This window comes from Solanum verrucosum, unplaced genomic scaffold (genome assembly GCF_900185275.1).
Source record: "Solanum verrucosum unplaced genomic scaffold, falcon-dt-bn FXZP01000182.1, whole genome shotgun sequence".
Classification (NCBI taxonomy): Eukaryota; Viridiplantae; Streptophyta; class Magnoliopsida; order Solanales; family Solanaceae; genus Solanum; species Solanum verrucosum.
In genome coordinates this window covers 6802048-6825217 of record NW_026020378.1, presented here as the reverse complement: position 1 = coordinate 6825217, position 23170 = coordinate 6802048, and the positions used below count along the sequence as shown (strand labels likewise).

General features: G+C 32.7%; 2 protein-coding genes across 2 annotated transcripts in view; both read right to left on the bottom strand.

Annotated features, from left to right (window-relative positions):
* The window catches only part of LOC125838658 (TOM1-like protein 9), a 76294-nt gene that overhangs the window by 50244 nt on the left and 2880 nt on the right, over nt 1-23170 (bottom strand). The window contains exons 3-4 of the mRNA XM_049517703.1: nt 12773-12961; nt 12214-12341 (exon numbers count right to left, since the gene is read on the bottom strand). Of these exons, the coding sequence (XP_049373660.1) occupies nt 12214-12341; nt 12773-12961 (317 nt within the window). The remainder of the gene's footprint in view (nt 1-12213; nt 12342-12772; nt 12962-23170) is intronic.
* Nucleotides 18391-23170, bottom strand: part of LOC125838848 (TOM1-like protein 9) — a 68596-nt gene continuing 63816 nt past the window's right edge. Inside the window, exon 11 of the mRNA XM_049517880.1 lies at nt 18391-18558. The gene's annotated coding sequence lies outside the window, so the exon portion shown is untranslated. The remainder of the gene's footprint in view (nt 18559-23170) is intronic.

Sequence of the window (23170 nt, the reverse complement as noted above, 5' to 3'; positions counted from 1 at the left end):
GTGCTCAACATAAGTCGTATCTCATCTAGTAAATCGCTTATGAAAGTGTAATAAATTCAACAAGAACTCCAAAATGAAATAAAAGAGAAATAGAATGAAAGAAAACAAAGTGAGTTCATTTAATAAATTCATTTCGGCCTCGTTGGTCTAATAACCATCTTCTTTCTCCTTTCCCTCTTCCTTGTCACCTCCTCCTCTTCCTGTTCAGCTTCTTCTTCTTCGTATTCCTCTTCTCCAGCAACTTCGCCAATATCTTTATATTAATCAAGAGCAAAGTCACTGTCAAAGTCATTATTCAAACCATTGTCCTTAACATCTTCTTTCTCTGAGCTAGAAATAAGTCGCATATCACCATAGTCATGCTCTTTCCCATTAGGATCAAAATCATCACCAAAAATGGTATCGGTATCAGGATCAGGATTAGGGTTAGAATCATTAAAAAAAAAATTGACATGGTGTTGGTGATGATATTTAAAAGATGAATTTTGCAAAGAATGAATTTTACTTTTGTTGTTTGAAAGATAAATTTCAGAAATAAGCAGAATGTCATTATATGACCAAATTGATAAGAATGACGGGTGTAAGATCACAAAAAATGGATGAGATTTTTGACATAGATATTATTTTTGTTTTTTTGACATGAAGATAGTATGAACATGAATTTGTAGACTAAGAAAATAAGAAAGAGACGTTGTCCGTTGCTTTTTAAAAATGTTTGACCAGATATTTTGATCAAAAAGTAGAGTCGTCTATATGGGCTAGGATCGTTTGGCCGGCCTAGCCTAACCGATGATTTGATAAGGCCGGGTTACGATTTTTGAAGCTCATTTAAGAAAATGATTTTTTAGCCCGACCTGAATAAACCTGCCGATTCGTTGGGCTTGAGAATATGGATAGGGCCAGCCTGTAGACCAAATAATAAATAATTGAAAAATAAAAATAAAATTGAGTATTGAAAATAACAAGAGTCTAAACTCAAAATATTTTTTAATGTTTGAAATATTACAATTTAAATACAAATTATGTTTATAAAATATGTACTACATAAAATAAAAATTCACTAAAATTTCTAGGAAATCACTATATAGGCCGTAGCCTATGGAATATTGTCATAATTTTTTTATTTTATTATTATCATTGGAAAAAAATTAAGTTAATATTTCTATTTATGCTTTAACTTGAAATCAAACTTAATAAATATTATAAAAATAATTTTATTTGTGGATTTTATTAACAAGTAGTAACACTAACACCATGTAATATTATCGATATTTATGAGAACATTTTTAAATTATAATTTAATTTTAAAAAAATTATAAAAAATACACTTTAAAAAAAGAGGGTTAGTCCGGAAAACCCCGAAGCCCATGTACTTGTGGGCTAAGCCGATCATTTTCTGGCCCACACAAAAAATGGGCTAGCCCGGTCTGGCCGTTAAATTTTAAAGCCTATATGAGTTAGTTCGAATGGGGTTGGTCATCCCATATTGATAGCTCTACCAAAAAGTGACGCACTAAGAGACGTCGTGTGTCGCTTTTTTTAAATAATAATTAATAAATTAAAATTCATTAAAAATGACAAACTACGTCGTTATTATTTAAGTTAAGAATAATTATTTTTAATCAAAAGCGACGGATGTCGTCTCTACCTATATAAAATAAATAAATATATATATATATATATATATATATATGGCGCAAAAATCCGCCAAAAAGTGAGAGAGATAGAGTTTTTGATCCGTCGCATTTTGTTAAAAAAATTAAAAATTATAAAAAAAACGACAGACAGTGTGGCTTATTGCGTCGCTTTTTGGAGCAACGTCATCTGTCGCTTTTCTATCTGTCCTTTTTAGGTAGATTTTTAGTAGAGTTTGGTCTAATGAATTATTCATAAATTAATCAAATATACATTAATTAGGTTTTATGTATTGTAAACGTTTACTATGATAGTAAAATTAGTTAGTTATTGAAAAAAATGTATTAATGAGGTTTGGTTTCAAATCGATTACCAATTCAATATGAGTATCTCAATAAAGATAATTGGCTGACTGAATTCAATAGTTCCTCGAGAAAAATGAATCCAACTCCACTCTATTCGTGTAGCAATAATGTAGTACCCGAAAAATGTCGGAGAATAAATTTATTATTTATTTGCTCACTCATATGTCATTCGGCAAGGAAAGACTTGCAGCAACGATAAAGTTATTTTTGTGTAATTTAAAGGTCACATATTCAAGTTGTGGAAGCAATCTTTAATGCATGCAACGGTAGAGTATCACATTTGCATCTTGATATTTTTTTCATTTTGAAATATTTTTACGTTTTTCAATCTTAATATTAGCACTCCTGAGGTAATATTAATTTTTGAAGAATTTCTTGAAAATGCTATCTCCGAGATCCAAATGAGCCTTCGTGCTTTAAAAATAAAAAGGTTGTCTTTCGATATAAAACTCGATATTTTTTCATAATATTTAGTATTGTTAATTTAGTATATGTGTTTTCCATGTGTCAGTCAATAATAAAACTATTAAAAAATAAAATTTGACGTTAAAATAAATGTTATAGTTAAACATTGTAATTTATTTATCGTCATTGCAAGTCGTAAAATTTATTATTATTAATGAATATAATTTTCTTCAGAATTACGATCTGAAAATAATTTTCACTTTCATATATAGTAATAAATCTGCCAAGACTTTAAAATAAATACTTTATCTGATAAATAAATTTATGCTACCTAACTATTTTAAAAATAGTATTGCAAAAGATATTTGAAAAAAGTTAAAAGTATTAAATTTGTATCAATCTTTTATATCTATTTTATTTGACATATATTATGGTGAATTAGTTCTAACAGAAAATGTGAGTAATATGATCATGTTCTTCTAATCCTCTATTTGACATATATTTAGGTGAATTGGTTATTTTAGAAAATGTGAGTAATATAATCATGTTTTTCTAATTATTGTTTGACTGAAGTTAGGCATGTGACAATCACATGGAGGGAGATGATGCTTGAGTTACATTATGTGTGCATCCCTAACTAGTAGCCATTAAAAACTATGATTTTTGAATTGCATTATATTTGCAGCAAAATATTTAATTTCATATTCTTATTATTAGTACATTATTCATAATACTATATTCATTTTTACTTGTTTATTACTTTAAAAATAAATTTTTACTTTTAACATATCAACTAAAGACATATTATTATGTTTTCATATTTTATTTTAGCATTAATTACTTATTTTTCAAATCATCTACCGTGGCTTAATACTTAAGCGTCATTTATTAAATGTAATGTGGTAAAATAATGATGTCATCATTGTTTTCTAAATGAGTGTGTCAAATTCAAATATGACAAATAAAAGTGAAATTAATACTCTACCATCTAAATTTAACTGCTAAATTAAGTCAAATTTGCATTTGTTAGCTAATCATGAATTCATAAGACTATCATTTATGAGATATTCATAAACTTGCATTTACAAAACATGTAGAGACATTCGTCCTTGAAGGCATGTGTGGGAAAACGATGGAACCCCTCCATATAAACGAATGAGATTGAAGGCTAGTGATGAACGAATGAAATTGATGAACTTCGATCTTTAATTAGATATTTTAATACAACACCAAGTAAACTATTCATATTTTTTTCCATGCTTTGTGGACATAAGCATATTTAGAATTTTGATTTGACAAGCTCAATCTTTATATTTTTACCATCGAACCATTACACATTAAATATAAGGTATTCAAAATTTTATATTTATTGAAAAGTTCGATGATCTTTTACATGAATATCAAAGTCATATATTAAAATTATTGGTTCAATTAAATCAGTAACATGTTAGCTACATCCGCCTATGTTTGTAATGTATCATCATTTTATTTATAATTTATATTTATCAATATTTATATAAAAATAAATTATATTTATTCAATGTCATGCTTCAAACTTAAAGGGTGCAACTGACTCCTAATGCCAGAACTTAGGCCCGAGCCGACCTTGCTGAACCATTTTCTACTAATGCATGGCATCCACACACAATCAAGAAAACAAAGTATATCATGGCTTAAAATTAAGCCCTCGGCTTGCAAGGCCCCTGTCAACAGATCTATAAAAGAAATAGCTACTCCCAAGAGTTCATATACAGAAATAGTCAACCAGCACAGAAGTCCTGATTGGACCGTCGAGGCCACCATGATCTCTATACCGAAACTTAAAGCAGGTATATATCAAGACAATACATCAAACAGCTAACAAGCTTCAGCAAACCAACAAACTAGGCCAGCATGGCCATAACGTAGCTATACGCCCCACACACTAGTCTACAAGCCTCTAAGAGTAGTAAAGATTGGTGGGACAGAGCCCCAGCCTACCCATAAAAATATATAGAACAAAAGCTAACAAACCTCCCAACTTCGACAGCTCCTAAGGAAAGGGGCTAGCCAACCGGATAAAAGTCAATCCTGCTGTTGAGCAGGTCTACTGGGTCGTCTGTCGGGACCTGCATGCATGAATATAACGCCCCCAGGCAATAGGGCGTCAGTACGAAATAATGTATAGAGTATGAAAGGCAATAGACTATGAGCATGTATCCTAATATACTGGAGTAATCTGATAAATTAATCAAGGATAAGATAAGTGTACTGTCTTGATCCTAAATCTAAAATTATCAAAAATAATAAAACAATAACCTAACCAAGACCCCATAAGCTCGGCAGGTACAAACAGCACACAAGACCACCTACCCAGGCCCCCATAAGCCCAGAAGGTGCCAATCAGTCTATATACCCCTATCGGTAGTCCCCTTGCCCCGTAGACAGTCACATAGCCCTTTTAGGCAGTAATATAGCCCCATAGGCAGCACAGAGCTCACTTAGGCATCAACATAGCTTATAGACAACTCATAGCTCTATTAGGCAACAACATGGCCCTGAAGGCAACACATAGCCTTCTTAGGCGTCAATATAGCCCTGTAGGCAACTCATTGCCCTTTTAGGCATCAATATAGCCATGTAGGCAACTCATAGCCCTTTTAGGCATCAATATAGCCCCGTAGGTAGAACATAGCTCTTCTAAGCATAGATCACATTCCTACAGCTAACCACAACAGCCCCAATGGAAACAATAACAATCCCATAGGCTAGAAGCGAGCAATTTAGCTATAAGCAACCTATACGAATAGCCTCTAAGTCGTGTCCAACATAGGGACGCTACTAACTGAATAAGAATCCCGATAAGGGAGGATTATATCCACTCGAGCATCCAACAATCAACAATAATAACTACAAGTATAACAAGGATAACAACACAATTACATTGCTCCTAAGCTTTAAGGAAACATGCAGTAAGAAGGGAATAGCCTTAACATGTCTTTTTCGCTGAATTCACGTGGCTTAACAACTCTCACAACCCCCCTCGATACTACAACAAGGCAGGACCATAATCAACAGACAAGAATAGAAGTCTGTTGGAAATTGCTATTTGCGACTTATAAAAGCTAGAGTCGATGAAAGAAGGGTCTTACCTTGATCTTAAGTTCGTAATACACCTCGATACATTGAAATATGTCCAAACCCTTGTTGTCCCAACACCAAAGTATGATATGCTACAAAATTGATAAAACAAATTATACCATGTTGACGAGCTCAACGCGTAGAACAACATTCGTCAAGGACTTAAGTCGAAAAAATTTATAACTTGGTTGATCCTAGAGGTGGGTTTTCTTAGTTTTCTGGTTATTCACTGAAAAAAATGAAGAAAAGTCGAAGAAGAAGATATATAAAAAGTTCCACCGACCTAGGGGACCACCCACCTCACGTGCCTGCTTGCGCAGTCTCGGGAAAACGCAAATATCTCTCTATTCTGAAGTCATATGAACGAACGGTTAGATGCGTTGGAAACTAGACTCGTAGACCTTCAATTTAATGGGTTGTGAGCCCCATAAATCTTTATAGATTGGGAGAAAACCCCCAAGATATTTGACCCAAATTTCAGAGAAATCTTTAAAAAGGAACTTACGATAACTTTCGCTAACTTTTATTTTGCAACTTACCTAACTTCAAAACTTGAGATACAACCCTTGAACACTTAAAATATGACATACCACATCATTCTTAATCTATTACACACCATTTTTGTCTTTCCACGAAGGTACGAGTTAATTTAGATATATATTACTATATAAGAAGAGTGAATAAACATCCTCTTCTCCGTCGACACGTGGCAAAAAAAAAACAGGGTTGAACTGGACCCCATCAAAAAGCTACAAATGAATAAATTGGCTGAATTAAATGGGGGTATTTTTGGTATTTACTAGCTTTTGCTCCTTAAAACTTTTGTATGTCAATGCTTTATAATTGTACCTTTTCTTCTTTAGACAAAAAAACCATCCAACATCTCCATAATGACACATATATCCATCAAATCTACTACTCTTTAATTAATTAAAGTGGGCCCCATTACCTTTCTCATGGCGGCTGACCAATAGTTGTGTTTTTCTTTATTTTAATTATCATGTGTCACCATTTTTCCTTGATTACATATTTTAAAAATAAAAAATAAAGTAGTATATATAAATAATTAACAATTTAGTATGCTTAAAAATAGTAAAAACTACATAAAAAGTACTACATATTATATTACAATAATTAACAATTCATTGACACTTTAAATTCTATCAATGCTATATAAATGACGATAAAAAAGGCAACATATAATATTTAAATATATTTAAAAATAATATAAGTAATACTATACTTAATATGCTTAAAAATAGTAAAAACTACATAAAAAGTCCTACATATTATATTACAATAATTAACAATTATTTGACACTTAAATTCTATCAATGCCATATAAATTAGGATAAAAAAGGTAACATATAATATTTAAATATATTTAAAAAAAATATAAGTAATACTATACATTACAATAATTAACGGCTTAAATATTTCAAAGTTATATAAAAAATTTAATTGACTCTCTAAATTCTATTGGTACCACATAAAATGGATTATCTGATAAACATATATCGTTTGAAATTGACGAAAAAGAAACTATAAATTACAATAATTAAAAAATAAAAATAGTCGACTCCAAAAAATCTATCAATTAACAACATATATTGTTTGAAATTGACAAAAAAGAAACTATAAATTACAATAATTAACAAAAAAAAATCGCTCGACTCCAACAAATCTATCAATTAATGCCACATAAATTGGGACATGGGAAATAACATATATTATTTCAAAATTAAGTTCAAAATGTACTATAAAATACAATAATTAACAACTTAATATATTAAAGAGACATATAAAAAAGGGTTAATATTTGAAATTTTGCATGTGCCACATAAATTAGAACAAAGAGAGTAATAACTATTATTTTCAAAATTATGTTAAAAAAAAGTACTACAAATCACAATAGCTAACAATTTAAAATATTATTAAAATCATATAAAAATTTCAATAACTTCTCAAATTCCATAATATGACGTAAATTAAAATAAATACAAAATATATATTGGGCCCCGTGCTGGCACGGGGTCCTATGTCTAGTATATATATATATGAGAAACATAGAAAAGATGATGTGGCACCTCTCTATGGTCTCCATTCATATTTATTTTTTTCTTTTTTTTTTTGACTTTTTTTCTTATTTAAATCAATGATTTTATTGTAAAGGTAAATTAATTAATTTATTGTAAATAAATGTTTTATTAATAGAGGAACAATTACAATAAAAACTCTTCATATGCCAATTAACAAAGAGTAACTATCTATAGCTCACACCTCTCTAATTTTCAGGAAGTATTTCTCTCTTTATTATTTAATTTCTTTACAATCTATCTATATCTATGTATAATACAAAACTAGATAGTAAAAAGGTGATATGACACATCTCTATAGCTACTATTCATATATATCTTTTTTGCTTTTTTTTTTTTTCTAAAAAAATTAGCTTTAATTCCTCATTGTTTCTATTAAATAAATTTTAATTTGTAATTCAATATAATGTGTATTCATGTCTAAAGATAAAAATAAACGATTTTCCTCTGTTGCAACCGTTCTAATCAAAGTCATTACTCAATTGAAGAGATTAGCCATTTAAAAATTGAATAATAACTCAATTAAGTTTCAGTTTTAAAAACCTTTCATTTTCAATGTCTTTTTTCTTTACTAAATGAAGAAATTCATCGTCTTTTCTCTTCTTCTTCTTTTTTTGATTTTGACTAAATTCGGATCACGCTATGCAGGGCCCATTCGGGGATGGCACTCACAACATGAATTTCTTCATACCCAGGCTCGAACCCGAGACCCCTGATTAAGGATGAAGCACTCCCACCAGTGCACCACAACTCATATTGGTTATTGTCTTTTTTCCCTTTTTTTTGGTCTTTTCTCATTACCCCATTATTGCACCTTTAGGATAATCTTTTTTGCTCAAATAATTAATAGTCATATTCATAATACTATTTGGTATTCTGTATTGTAATAGTATAAACTGAGAAATTGTAAAACTTTATTGAAATGAGGACATTAGCATTTTAAGTTTTCATGTTTTCAATGCTTATTATGTTTGATTCTTTGGATTGACTTGAAAGAATAAGATGAAGGCTATTAAATGATGGCTATGGCTTGTGAAAATGGATATCAACAAAAGCTAAAAAATTGTATATTGATTTCATTTTCTAAAATATTTTAATAATTAAGAACATAAGAATAATACAATTATTTATTTTTTATTTATTTTAGTTCTTACATGATTTCTCTTTATCAAACCTCAAAAGTTCATTTTATAAATGGATTGCACCTAGAGTTGCATTGCCCATCAGAAATATGATTACTTTTAATCATTTATATGTGTAAGAGCCGTTTTATAAAATTCTCTATTGCGATTCTAATATTAAAAAAATTAATTTATAATGTTTTACTGTTTTTTTTAGTAATACTCTACTAATGATTTGTTTTTCCTATTCCTGACTATATTAATTACTTTCATATTCACAAATTAAATGGGATAATTAATGGGTAATAATGTTTATTCTTCTTCATCTTTTATAACATGTTTTTATGCATGATTTCTGTAATAGCTTTTCTTGCATTTTATGTTGAGACTTTGAAAATATGTTTTAGTTATTTATCTTTATTATTGGGAAGTTAGAAGATGAAAAAAAGGTTGGACATTTTAAAAAAGATAATGAGTGATTATGTCGGAAAGTATTTGAGGATACTAAGTTAAAATATTAAAAAGAAATATTCATGTTTTAAAATTTAGTACTACATATACTTGAAGAAGGAATTTGATTTTTCTTGAACTTCTATCCTTTCTTCACATTCTTTTAACAAAAATAAAAATATCATTTCACTTATATAGATATACATTATACAAGTTTTGTAGAAAGGCTCTGAATTTTTAAGTGCTGAAAAATCATAGAAAATGTACTAATAATATAATTGATTAAAATTTAAAATATTTAAGAAGAAATCTACTATCAAAAATCTGCAAAATCTGCACGGACAAATTCTCTAGTTTAGATATAACATCAAATGCGTACATCTTTTACAAAAGAAGAGGAGGAGTAGGGACTCATGTTTTGATAGAGTAAATACTGTTATTTATCGTATATATATCTTTACTTCAACTTAGTATAATGTCATCTAGTTGGTTAGGACACTCGGCTCTCACTCGAGAGACCCGGGTACAAGTCCCGGCAACGGAACTATTTTTAATTTATCTATCTCATGCCTAATGAAATTCTTGATAATCATTTTTTTTAATCTTATGTCTAATGTAAATCATATGACTTCAGTTTGCACAGACAAGTTACTATGAAATGTTCAATGCTTTTGTTAGTACAGTTGACTACATTGTCGGTTTCTACTTTCTATACATGTATTCAGTTGACTACTGTTATCTATGGGGTAAATAAATAGGAGTAATCCGTTACTGAATATTAAAGAGAAAACTGAATACATGTATAGAAACCGACTGAATTAGATATATGAAAGAGGAAAATTACAGTCTCGACTCATAAAAGTATAATGTCGAATTGTTGATCAATAGTCAACTGGGAGAAGAAAACATACGCCTGCATGGTAAAATCTGGGGAACATCTGTGCACCTGCAAACCATTATCATCTTTATCCTCAGCAAGTTTTCGACAAATGAGTTATTCAAGTCCCACAAACCAGAAGATATACACCCTTAAGATGTCTTAATGCACCTCAAGGGCAGTATGAATGGCTAATACAATCATAGAACCACCTGCTGATATCTCACTTTAGAAGCATGAAGTGTCGACCAACCAGTTTACACACTGCAGTATAATATCTTCGTACTATTTAAAGCAAAGGAATCGAGTAAATAGAAACAAATACCAAAACATGAAACAGCAAAGACACTATCAAACTTAACATCCCCGTTGTAGCTCAGCAAACAATGGATTATCTTACTATTACAGTTCTTTCAGGTGAGGCATTGATGTAATATTTCCCTACTGAGCCATAAAGCTCTTACCAGTACAGGAGTTTCATATCGCTTGTAAAAACTTCCAGGTAAAAGCACCAATAACTGCATGACAAGTTATAACAGCACCAAGCAGCACAAAAAACACAAATGAAGACATTCTATACATATTCAAGCTGGCAAAAAAGGAAGCTCCTCAACTTTCTTTGTGATCTTGGGGTTTTACTCTCTACAAGAAATATACACAAACTACAAAGAACCATTAAATGCATATGGACTAAAAGGAACAATGTGTGAAAATTAAGCGTTGAGGGAAAAATCAGAACAAACACAAGCTTGATTACTAAATAGATGTAGAATAATATTGAAGAAAAAAGGAAGGTGCAGAAACCAGTCACTGTCACATGCTCCCAGCTCTGCCAGGAGTTGTTTTGGGTGATTTGAACTTTGAAATGTCAACAAGATCTCCAAATAGTTTATCCTCTGGTTTTGAGGGCTTTCCAGATGGTATGTACGAAGGAGTTGAAACTGGATAGGACGAATTATTTAGGATACCATCATCCCTCACGGAGAGCCCAGACATTCTCTGATTAAGAAATTGTGTGTTCTGTGGTTGGGCATAGCCATAGCCATAACCAGCCATCTGGTTGCCATACATTTGTTGTTGGGCATACACATAAGCCATGTGCCCAGGTGGCATTTGTTGTGGAAGCATACCCATTGATTGTCCACCTTGGATTGGTTGAGGAAGGAAGCCTACCATCTGATTGTTTTGCATGGCCTGGTTCATCATTGCAGGTTGTCCACCAGTGATCGGTTGTGCATACATACCATGGACATGTGAACCACCAGCCAATTGCTGGTTGTTAGCTGCCATCAGCTGGCTATTTTGCATTGATAAAGCATTTGGACTACCAGACATTAACTGATTGTTGTGCATTGGTAGGGCATGTGGACTACCTGGCAACAACTGATTATTTTGCATCGATTGAGCATGAGGATTCCCCACTGTTTGGCTGTTCTCTGCTGCCTCAGCTTCCCATGGAGGTGGTGGAAAAGAACTGCTTTGACCACCTAATCAGAAATTAGACAAGCACTATGTGAGTAATAATTCAGAAACTCAATGAGCAAGAGGTCGTAAAATTCAGGCAATACATAAGACCTGTACAGAAATTTGGTTTTACACATGAGGCATACCAACTTCAAACACACGCTATACTTCAGCATATCCCTGTTTAACTCTTCACTAACATATCTAATGGTTGCCCGGTCTTTTGGGGTAATAGAGAATAATAATGAGGACAAATTCGACCTATAGCGAACAGAGTACACATTTCTATAGAACTTCAAAGTAAAACAGAATGCGTGCAGATTTTTTGTTGTTGTTGTTGTTGATATAAACCAGAATGCATGCAGAATGACAAAGGAACGCACCATAAACTGGAGAAGGTGACTGCTGATATCTGTTCGTTCCAGGCCGTGTTAGAGCCTTGTGTATATGTAGTTCCGGGGACACTTCCATTTGTGTACAAAGCTGACTAGGTAGAAGTGAAACTCTGTTGTCGATATTGAGGGGACGAAGCATTTGTCTGTCCAGCTGAATATGGAGATTGTGAGTTGCTGGGTGATGAAAACATGTCAACAAGAGCAGGGCATTCTGCTGTGAAACAGGACTTGCAGGCTCAGGTTCTCCACCAACAGGAACAAGGGTCGGGACATTCTCAGTTGTAGGTGAGCTGAAGTCATCTCCACTCAGAAGATCAATTTTCGGGTCAACTTTTGTTGTTGTTGATGGAATGCTAGCTGAAGGAGGACCAGGAAGAAGCAACTGTGTCCCTAGGCTAGCATTTGATGTAGATCTGAAAAACACACCAAGCGATTTATATGAAAAGATAGTGTCACATTTGACGACTCAAAAAAGAAACAGAATACCCAGGATTTCTAACATATTTCCCCTTTTCTATGGGGGAAGGGGAAGGGGAAGGGATAGCTTATTTGAAGTACAATCACCTAGCACTGACTAGGAAAATTCTGCATCACAAAGAAAAAAGTCACATATTTCCATCAATCTTGTAGTACCAAAGGACTTTGAACCTTGATAACATCCTAATCTAGTTGACAATAATTTTAAGGTCACTCATTTTAGGCAATTAACATTTCAATCTAGAAAATCCACATGTACTATTTAAGCTATGAGCTCGCTCAAAAAGAAACCAAGAATCAAAACATATTTGGAGGGGGGTTGTATACAGAGGTCAAATAAGAGAAGACACAGATAATAGTTATTTACCCTTGGTCTGATTGTTTGCAGTCTCCGGCATCAATAAGCGGAGCATCAACATTTACAAGAGGTTGAGGTGGTTCAGATTTTGGTTTTTCCACTTGAACAGAAGTTCCAGAAGCAATAGATTCATGCTTGGCCAATACACGCTGCAACTCATCATTCAGCCCTAGCCCTTGGCAGAGCAGTGATTCATCCCTGCATCAGGTAAATGTAAGGATCCCACAGGAATCACAACCAAATGGTCCGTAATAAATATGGCAGAGCAGAGAGAAAACATAGCAAAGACTTGGACTAAGAATAAGAGATTCGATTGAAGTTCCAATATCATGGCCAGTCCAGCATATTTGTATTGCTTGATAAAATATTGTTGTCCTAACTGAATCACTAGAACTTCTATTGCAAAAAATAAGGACAGCAGATGGCATTAAAAATGGTTAGGCTTTACTTCTCTCCCCGATAATGACATAAATTAGAAGCTTCAAGTTTCAACTAATTACCTTACCCTCTTTCACTAGAAAAAAATAATCCGTAGATATGGAACTCATAAATAAATAAAAAGGAATCTAAAAGACACTAATCAATAAATTCAGAAGAAAAAAATAGCAAGCATTTCCCCCTCCTGCTCTCAGTTTCCCGACAAAGCATCGTTAACTGCAAATGCAAACAGTGGGTAAGGCTTTATTAACCAATTCAAAACCTAAACTCTTACTGCTAAAAATTAAAACTATTCCAGACGATCTAAAGCAAGCAACAATCACAACAAACTTTGACTACTTGAAGAGTCTACGTCAACAGGACACAGGCGTTCCTACACCTCTTTAAAGAGCATCATGCGACATGCGCTACAGTGTGTTAATGAGAATGCCCATCTCACTTACCGAAAAAATAATTAAAACCTTCCAGGTTTCAATCAGAACCATCCAATAAATCTGAAAATCATTTATCAAGAATAATTTTGAGAGGATTGTCAACAAAAAAACATACCTTTTAACATAAACATGAAATGTTAAAAAGCAAATGTACCCAAAAAATCAAGTAGAAGCACTAACTAACACTGAAACAATTAGTTCAGAAACCTAAGTAAAAATTAAAAGCAACAACTTAGAGAGTAGAGTTCTCCGGATATTATCACTATGTTTGCAAATGATTGAACTCTCTGACTTTGAACTTGTTGATAATTAGAACCTACATTAGTAGTTAAGCTATATGATACTAGAAAAATAAAGGGAAGCGAGTTGAAACTCATGAGATAATTCAAAAAGGGAAAATAAAGTTAAACTGATGTGAAGAATTGCTAAGTTAAGTTTGGGTTCGGTTCGGAGAGTGCAGTGTGGAACGATTAATATGAAAGTACAATACACAAATAGTTTGTGGATAGACCAGACCTTCCAAGTTTTGACAAAGACCATAACCCAGCAACAAGCACAAACAACAAAGGAAAACTTTGCCAAATTCAAAATAGCAAAGTTTAGAGTATTGGAAGATGTGTGGGAAAATAATTCTGCAGATAAAATGAGAAGAAACTACAGGTTAAATAAGGCCAAGTTGACACAAGATGGAAGGGAGAAAATGACAAAAAGAACAATCGAGATCTGACCAGCCCATGCAGGAACAAGAACAGGACACTTTTTTAGGAGATAAAGTTGCACATGACAGCTTGAAGAAACAAGTAACTAAAAGAATAACACCAAAGACGTAGACGGAGCAAGTGTTCCGGCAATGCCAGCAGTCTCCATCTGCTGGTTCAAGGAATGAGTTCCATGTTCAGCCCCTGAGTTACAATAGGGGGAAATTGTTGGCAAGTCGGCTCAATTTCCTCCTGAATCTTTGGTAACTCCCGTGTACATATTCGTCGGTCCATTTGCATCAGAGGACGAAACCATTAATGTAAGGACCACGCATTTTACCCTGTTCATTGACATGCATCCATCAGTTGTAAGTACAGCTTGTGGGTACACCACACTACTCTGTAACTCGCTGAAGCTTGTGGATACACCAAAATACTCATGTCACGAGGCGATGAAACTTTCCCACTCTCACCATTAGACTGGCAACTCATCTCCAGACACAATGGTGAACCATATTTTGCAAGCAACTGATAGTCTTAACTCCTTGAGTTAGTAAATCCAAACAGAAAATATTAATCCTACCAGCTTTTGGTACATACCGTTAAGCTCCCAAATTCTGTGTTTTCAAATTCTAAACTAGCTAAATCGCGTAAGAGTTTGAGAAACCAGAATAAAACATTTTATATATGAAGTAAGATGTTCATGACAAGGCATCAATTAGACCAGCCCAGATACACAAAAGACTAAGAAACCTTACTTACTTTCACACACAAGTTGTAAGTAGAATAAAACTTATATCAGACTATCAAATAAAGGAAATTTAGAAAAAAACAGCAGTTAGAACCTGATAATATAGATGAGTAATGTTTTTAAACATAAACAAAAAAGTAAACTGGCTCTAATCTGTTGTTCAATCACTAAAGTTGAAGGCGTTGTAAAGATTGCATAATCTCCTGCTTGTCGAGAACAATCTGCATCTTGTCATCAGATTTGTCATTATATTATTATTAGCAGCTTTGGTCTTGATCATCATGGTTAATAAGACATTTTTCCTCTCAACTTTGCTTTGGGGCAGATATGTAGGTGCGAGATAATATTCTCTAATCTGCCATTCACTCTTTCTCAATCTGGATGATGACTTGTCTCTACCATCATCGACGTTGTAGTAGTAGTACCACCCAATTTTGATGTTGCCAATGTGTCTCTTGTTGGCATCAAAAATTCCCTTGAGTTTGGGGGTAGATTTCCAAAACCCAGGAGCCTCTTTACTATCAATATTTCAAAAAAGATTTTAAAAAAATCATTTTTTACGCCATCTTCCGCCATTGTTGCCCCCACCCAGTCCACCCCGTCAGATTTTTTATTTTAAAGAAAATGTTTTTGGAATATTCAAATTTTAAAAAAAAAACATTTTTTACCCCACCCCTACCCCGCCCCCGCCACCCCCACCTAGGCCATCTCCATCAAAAAAAATTTAAGAAAAAAATCATTTTTTACGCCACCCCCTTCCCACAACCCCCACCCCCACCCCCTCGTCAATTTTTATTTTTAAAAAAATTGTTTTTTGAAAAATATATTTCGAGGTGAAAGTCTGGGTCAGATCTGAGGGTCGAATTTTGGAATAGTCCACCTAGTTGAGGAAAGGTACAAAAAAGACTTGTTGAGTCTTGAGAATGCGAGTGATTTGATGTAAATTGTTGATAGCAACCGAACTCATAAGAAACTTGAGTGCTTAATGTGTAAAATATTCTCGTTATTTTGTTTTGTTTGATGATTAAGTATAAGCAAAAGTTTAAGCTTGAGGAAGTTGATAAGTTGGGAACTAATGTCTATTACTTGAATTGTAGCCTCTCTATAAGTAAAGGTCTAGCACTTATTTTGTTGGTCTTACTCTCAGGTCTATGAACTAAAAAGGAAACAAAGGAATAAATGTATCAAAAAATTTGAAGGAAGACCAAGTTTAGAGCAAAAAGCTGAAAAATCAGAGAATTGAAAAATATGCAAAAGGGCAAAACATGGAGACGATTTCTGTTCATCTCCACGATTGGAAGGAATCACACAGGAACAACATGCTGATCCAGTCCACGACGGTTGATGAAGACATAAAGTTCGGAGCCTATGACAAAATGGACAAACGTGGAGATGATTGCCAAACGCAATTGGTCTTAAATCCTCATAGAAAAATCACATATTAATTCCTCACAGAAAGGTACATAAACCAGCCAGGTACTAATAAAAGTAAGTTTAGCATTCGTTTCTCAAAAAGAAAAAAAAAAAGTTTAGCATCTGCAAAATCATGGACTTGGCAGACTCTTATTAATTTCTGGCATTTCTTAAGGATTAATAGAACGCTTTGTTTTGGCTATATATTATTTACCAATTCAGAACTCATGTAACTTCAAAAATTTATGTGTTCTCAAACAAAACATTGGTTGGTTGGTTTGCCGTTTGCTTTTGCCAAGATGCATGTGTCAATGGCATTTTCACAAACTCACCACCTTAGAGTTTGCTACATTTAGGGCTCAAACGCCAACTTTGACAACACAGTTAGAAAATATAGTAAAAAAATATTCCGTGTTTTGGGTTGATAAGTAAAAATGACTACGCTTTTAGGATATTAGGAGTGCCATTTGGGGCAAGGCAATAACAATAAGAATTCAATGGGCTGGTAAGGCGACCGTTTCAGTTTATGGATCAGCTGTATCTCCTTGCACACATTCTTCCACAAGGAGAGGATGAATTTGATGCCACACAATACATATGAACAGATTATACAACACTATTTCCAAACTCAATTGACAAAGAAAAGCCATAGACTCAAGAATCTTCATTGATATTCGCTGGAGTAGCTCATCAGAGTTTTTATGAAAACCATTGTTTAGATGGCACAAGATACAAAGTAAAATGAACTTAGGACTAAGAAGGGTCATTTCTCTCATCATGACAACAGCTAAGAACTCACAAGGATAATTTACCAACATAAAATGAAATGAAATGCAAACCTAAATTAGACTTCGACTACCCAATGAGACCCATCCAATTAACAAGCATGCCACTAAAGCTCGCTGGTACGCAGTGCAAAAATAATTACATATCTAGCAGGAGCTAACAGTAGAATCATTCACTTCCTTTTTGCATAAAGTTAGTGAACATCATCCATTCTAGTAAATGTTCAATGCTTTTGTTTAGTGCATTTGACTACATAGTTTCTAAACATGTATTCGGTTTAATATTTAATATTCAGTAACGGATTACTCCTATTTATTTACCACATAAATAACAGTAATAATATCAACATTAACATTAAAATATGTATAAAGACCTATTTTGTATATTCTTACATTTCAAGGAGATTAATTAGATATATGAAAGAGGAAAATTGTAGTCTCAACTCATAAATTCCCTAGTAGAATGTTGAATTGTCGATCAATAGTCAACCGGGAGAAGAAAACATACGCCTGCATGGTAAAATCTGGGGAACATCTTTGCACCTTGCAAACCATTATCATCTTTATCCTCGGCAAGTTTTCAACAAATGAGTTATTCAAGTCCCACAAACCAGAAGATATACACCCTTAAGATGTCTTAATGCACCTCAAGGGCAGTATGAATGGCTGATAGAATCATAGAACCACCTGCTGATATCTCACTTCTGAAGCATGAACAGTCGACCAACCAGTTTACACACTGCAGTATAATATCTTCAGATTCCATTTAAAGCAAAGGGATCGAGTATATAGAAACAAATACCAAACCATAAAATAGTGAAGACACTGTAAAACTTAACTTCCCCTGTTGTAGCTCAGCAAACAATGGATTATATTACTATTAAAATTCTTTCAGTCGAGGCATTGATGCAATATCTCCCTTTTGAGCCATATAGCTCTTACCAGTACAGGAGTTCATATTGCTTGTAAAAACTTCCAAGTAAAAGCACAAATAACTGCATGACAAGTTATAACAGCGCCAAGCTGGACTAAAAAAACATAAATGAAGACATTCTATACATATTCAAGCTCGCCAAAAAAAAGGAAGTTCCTCAGCTTTCTTTGTCATCTTGGTTTTGCCCTCTACAAGAAATGTACACAAACTCACAAAGAACCATTAAATGCATATGGACTAAAAGAAACAATGTGTGAAAATTAAGTGTTGAGGGAAATGTCAGAACAAACACAAGCTTGATTACTAAATAGATGTAAAATTATATTGAAGAAAAAAGGGAAGGTGCAGAACCAGTCACTTTCACATGCTCCCAGCTCTTGCAGATTTGAAAAAAAGTGTTTTGGGTGATTTGAACTTTGAAATGCCAACAAGGCTCCAAATAACCTTCTAAGTGAGGCAAAGAGATATTCATAGAGAAGCAAATGTACCAAAACAAACCAAGTAGAAGCACTAACTAACACTGAAACAATTAGTTCAGAAACCTAATTAAAAATTAAGAGCAACTTAGAGAGTAGAGTTCTTCGGATATTATCACTATGCTGCCAATGATTGAACTCTCCGACTTAAACTCATTGATAATTAGAACCTAAATTAGTAGTTAAGCTATATGATACTAGAAAAACAAAGGGAAGCAAGTTGAAACTCATGGGATAATTCAAAAAGGGAAAATAAAGTTAAACTGATGTAAAGAATTGCTAAGTTAAGCTTGGGTCGGTTTGAAGAGTGCAGTATGGAAACAATTAATATAAAACTACAATAGACAAATCGTTCGTAGATAGGCCAGACCTTCCAAGTTTGACAAGACCATAACTAAGCAACAAGCACAAACAATAAAGGAAAACTTTGCCAAATTCAAAATGGCAAAGTTTAGAGTATCGGAAGATGTGTACCAGCTTTTGGTACATACTGTAAGCTCCCAAATTCTGTGTTTTCAAATTCTAACTAGCTAAATCGCGTAAGAGTTTGAGAAACCAGAATAAAACATTTTATATATGAAGTAGAATGTGCATCACAAGGCATCAATCAGATGCAATGCTTAAAAAAGAGAGATTAGACCAGCCCAGATACACAAAAGACTAAGAAACCTTACTTTCACACACAAGTTGTAAGTAGAATAAAACATAAAGGAAATTTAGAAGAAAAAAAAACTTAGTAAACAACAGTTAGAACCTGATAAATTGATCAGTAATGTTTTTAACATAAACTAAAAAGGAAACTGGCTCTAATCTGTTGTTCAATCACTAAAGTTTAAGGCATTGTAAGATTGCATAATCTCCCTGCTTGTCAAGAATAATCCTCTGCATCTTCTCGTCATTATTATTATCATTATTAGCAACAGCTTTGGTCTTGATCATCATGGTTAATAAGACATTTTTCCTCTCAACTTTGCTTTGGGGCAGATATTTGGATGTGAGATAATATTCTCTAATCTGCCATTCACTCTGTCTCAATCTCGATGATGATTTGTCTCTACCATCATCGACGTTGTAGTAGTAGTACCACGAAATTTTGATGTTGCCAATGTGCCTCTTGTTGGCATCAAAAATTGACTTGCGTTTGGGTGTACATTTCCAAAACCCAGGGCCTCTTTACTAGCAAATACTTTACAGTTTTCTCTATTCTGAAAAGTGATCAACAATCGTATGTTGTTATTTGTGCCCTTGGTAGATTCCAAGGATTTGTGGATGGACTGAATACTCCGATTCCGTAAACATCATCGACATCCATAACAGTATGTTTACGAGGAAATGGCTTCCCCATTACATACTTCACCAAATGTTCATCATCTCCTTGTCCATTGGATGACGAGTACTTTCCCCATTATATTCTCAAAACAAACAAAATTTTCTATTGAATTCTAAGAACAAGAAGATGATTCTATCTATTACCTTAGGGTTCTTTTTTTTTTCATTCAGTTCCTGCCTGTAACCCTAACTTAAACGTATTTCTTTTCTATATAGGAGTAAATAAAAGTAAAGTAATAAATACCAAAATCGAACTAAACTGTTTGACGTGCGAATTTTAGTAGCTATTAAAATCGAATAAAAGTATTTGATGTAAAATATTTAATAGCTATTAAAATCTAATAAAAGTATTTAACGGGCGAATTTTTAGCTATCAAAATCAAACAAAAATATTTAACGTGACTATTTTAGTAGCTATCAAAATTGAACAAAAGTATTTAACATGAAATTTTTGTACCGCCTCAATTTTATTTTATTTTAAAAAGTTGGTCACAATAATCTGTAAGTAAGGTTTGGGAAAAGAAGAGAATGATGTTATCAAGGAAAAGTCACTTTTGCTCTATAAACAACCACTCTCGCCTGCACACGCTATTTGATATGAAATTGGACTATTTTGACTCCAAAAAACAGATCAAAATTGTCCATAAATTATGTGAAACGGGTTATTTATATCCTTCGTTATATTTTAGGATTAAAAATGTCTCGCCGTTATTTTAAGAGACCACAATTATCCTTAACGTAACAGAAGTGATGTGGATGACACTAATTTCGCTCTTAATTTTAGTGGGTTGGGTTTAGCGAAAATGAGTTAGGGTTGAGTTATTAATTGGGTCAAAAAAATTTGTGGGCATCCTAGTTGGCAAGCCTAGGTGGCGGAATTAGTGTTGTTAAGTCTTAAGGGTAATTATGATCTCTTAGGATAACGATAAGAACATCTTTTATCCTAAAAAATGTAACGGATAGTATAAATGATCTATATCGCATAGTTCAAAGACAATTATAATCCTTTTTATGTTTTGACTCTAATAAATTCAAATATAGGGGATTGTAATTTTATATTTTACATGAATATTTAATAGATAATTTAAATTATATTTTTGTTCCTTCTTTTTTATCATCATGGTAAAATACGATTTTTTTTCTCTACTAATAGATTGGTGTATTCTCTTCTCCAAGGGAACGGATCTGGCACTATAATTTTGAGTCATCTATCCTGTAAATGATTGCCATATCAAAATGTCATGGTGCTACATTAAAGATGGAAAGAAAAGAGTAAATTTGTTTACCACTAATACGACCTTCCTCGCAACTGCAATGTCCAAATCCAATAATTCGACATCCTTTAGCATTGAGCTAGTGTTAAAATATTTGACTGTTTCACTGTGAATAATGTTTAAGGTGTAAAACGTTACTACAGTAACATTTTAGGTCACTAATTTGTAAGATTTGATTCCAAATTTGCAGATATCAATGGCCCGTGGATTCTTAATAAACGTTACTATGAATAATGTTTTAGGTGTAAAACGTAGTAAGAGTAACGTTTACGTATTAGGCAGAAAACGTTACTCAGAGTTACGTTTCTTGATCCACAATATTGCACACAACTTAATTATTTTTTAAATAAAATATCCCTAAAATGTTACAATGAAGTACGTTTATACTAGTTTTGTAAAAAAATAATTAAAAACTGTATTATTTTGATGAATTGATTTAAATAAGATTTAAATAATGACTTATTTTAGTTAGTTAGATTTTTTATTGTTGCAATTATGAGATGATCAAAATATATTCAATTCCATAATATGATCATAGTGAATTTTAGCCATGCTGCTTCCCCTCGAACAACTGCAAAGTTTATTCTTCTATCTTTTGTTACATGGGAACCCTTCTTGTCTCTGTTATGAGTCCATCGGGGCTCCCCATTTGCATTTCGTCGGGTTGAAATCCAACAATCTCCTTCTTATCCAGACAACCTCGCAATTGAAATCATGTGGAGTTCGGGAAGAGAATATAGGTTGTATGAGAAGCTGAAACAGGCTAAAGTGGAGCTGTTACAGGTTCGGAAGGCAGGAAATGAGGCTGATATATGAGCTATATACACTGATATACAATTTGTGTATATAAAAACAGGAATTGGTTTGAGGTCCAAAAATCAGCATCTTTTGGCCCAATGATCTGGGCAGCAATAGGCCCAAAAGACCCAAATTATTCTCTCCCTTTCTTTATTATTTAATTGTCTTTATTTATTGTTTGTTTTCTTATCATTAACTCTAAAATTATTAATTAACCTAATTAAATTCCTCAAAAGATTAACTATATACTTTATGTTAGTTTATTTTAACAAAATTTCTTATTTTATTGAATATCTTAAAATGGTTTTCATAATTTAAATAATCAAATTGGTTTTAAATTGTTATTTTAAAATGAATCAAATAAATTCTGTAATTTTTATTGTTAATTTTGTTAAACTCTTAATCACTTGCAATTTAATACAAATATTTCAATTAATATCCTCTTTTCTTAAAAATTGAAAATTGTTCTTTGTTTACCTAATTTTTTCAAGTTAATCATTTTTCTAAAAAATAGTCAAAATATATTTAACCAAATCGTAGGATAACCGCATGTCAGCGGACACTTCAAATGCTTTAAAAACCTTCTTGAAGTGTAAATGAGAACCACTTACCCTTTTCTCTAAATTTTAAAGACTTAATTTGTTAGTCTTTTTAAATTAAGTTTTCTTAATTTCTTTACAAAATTAAGTGGTGACTCTTTTCTAAGTATTTTCTCTCAAATTATTTTATATTTAAAACATTTCAAAAAATGATTTTTCTATAAATAGTAAAATTACGACATAAATAATATCATCACCTCCATAATTAAATGTCAAAAATAAAATACCTAACATCAAGCGAATGTGAAAAGCATTTCAATTCCCAAATAAATCGTATGCTAATTCCAGATTTAAGAAGAAGTTGTCTTTGTGTGTGTTGTCTAATCGGTAAATAGTAACTATTTTGAAAAGAATTAGTTAATTATTAAGATTCAAACCAATAAATCCACTAGTTTCAATTATTAAGATTCTCAATAGTTTCAAATATTACTTCCTGTACCATATTTTATGCTTAGGATACATGAGTCTGAATCCATGA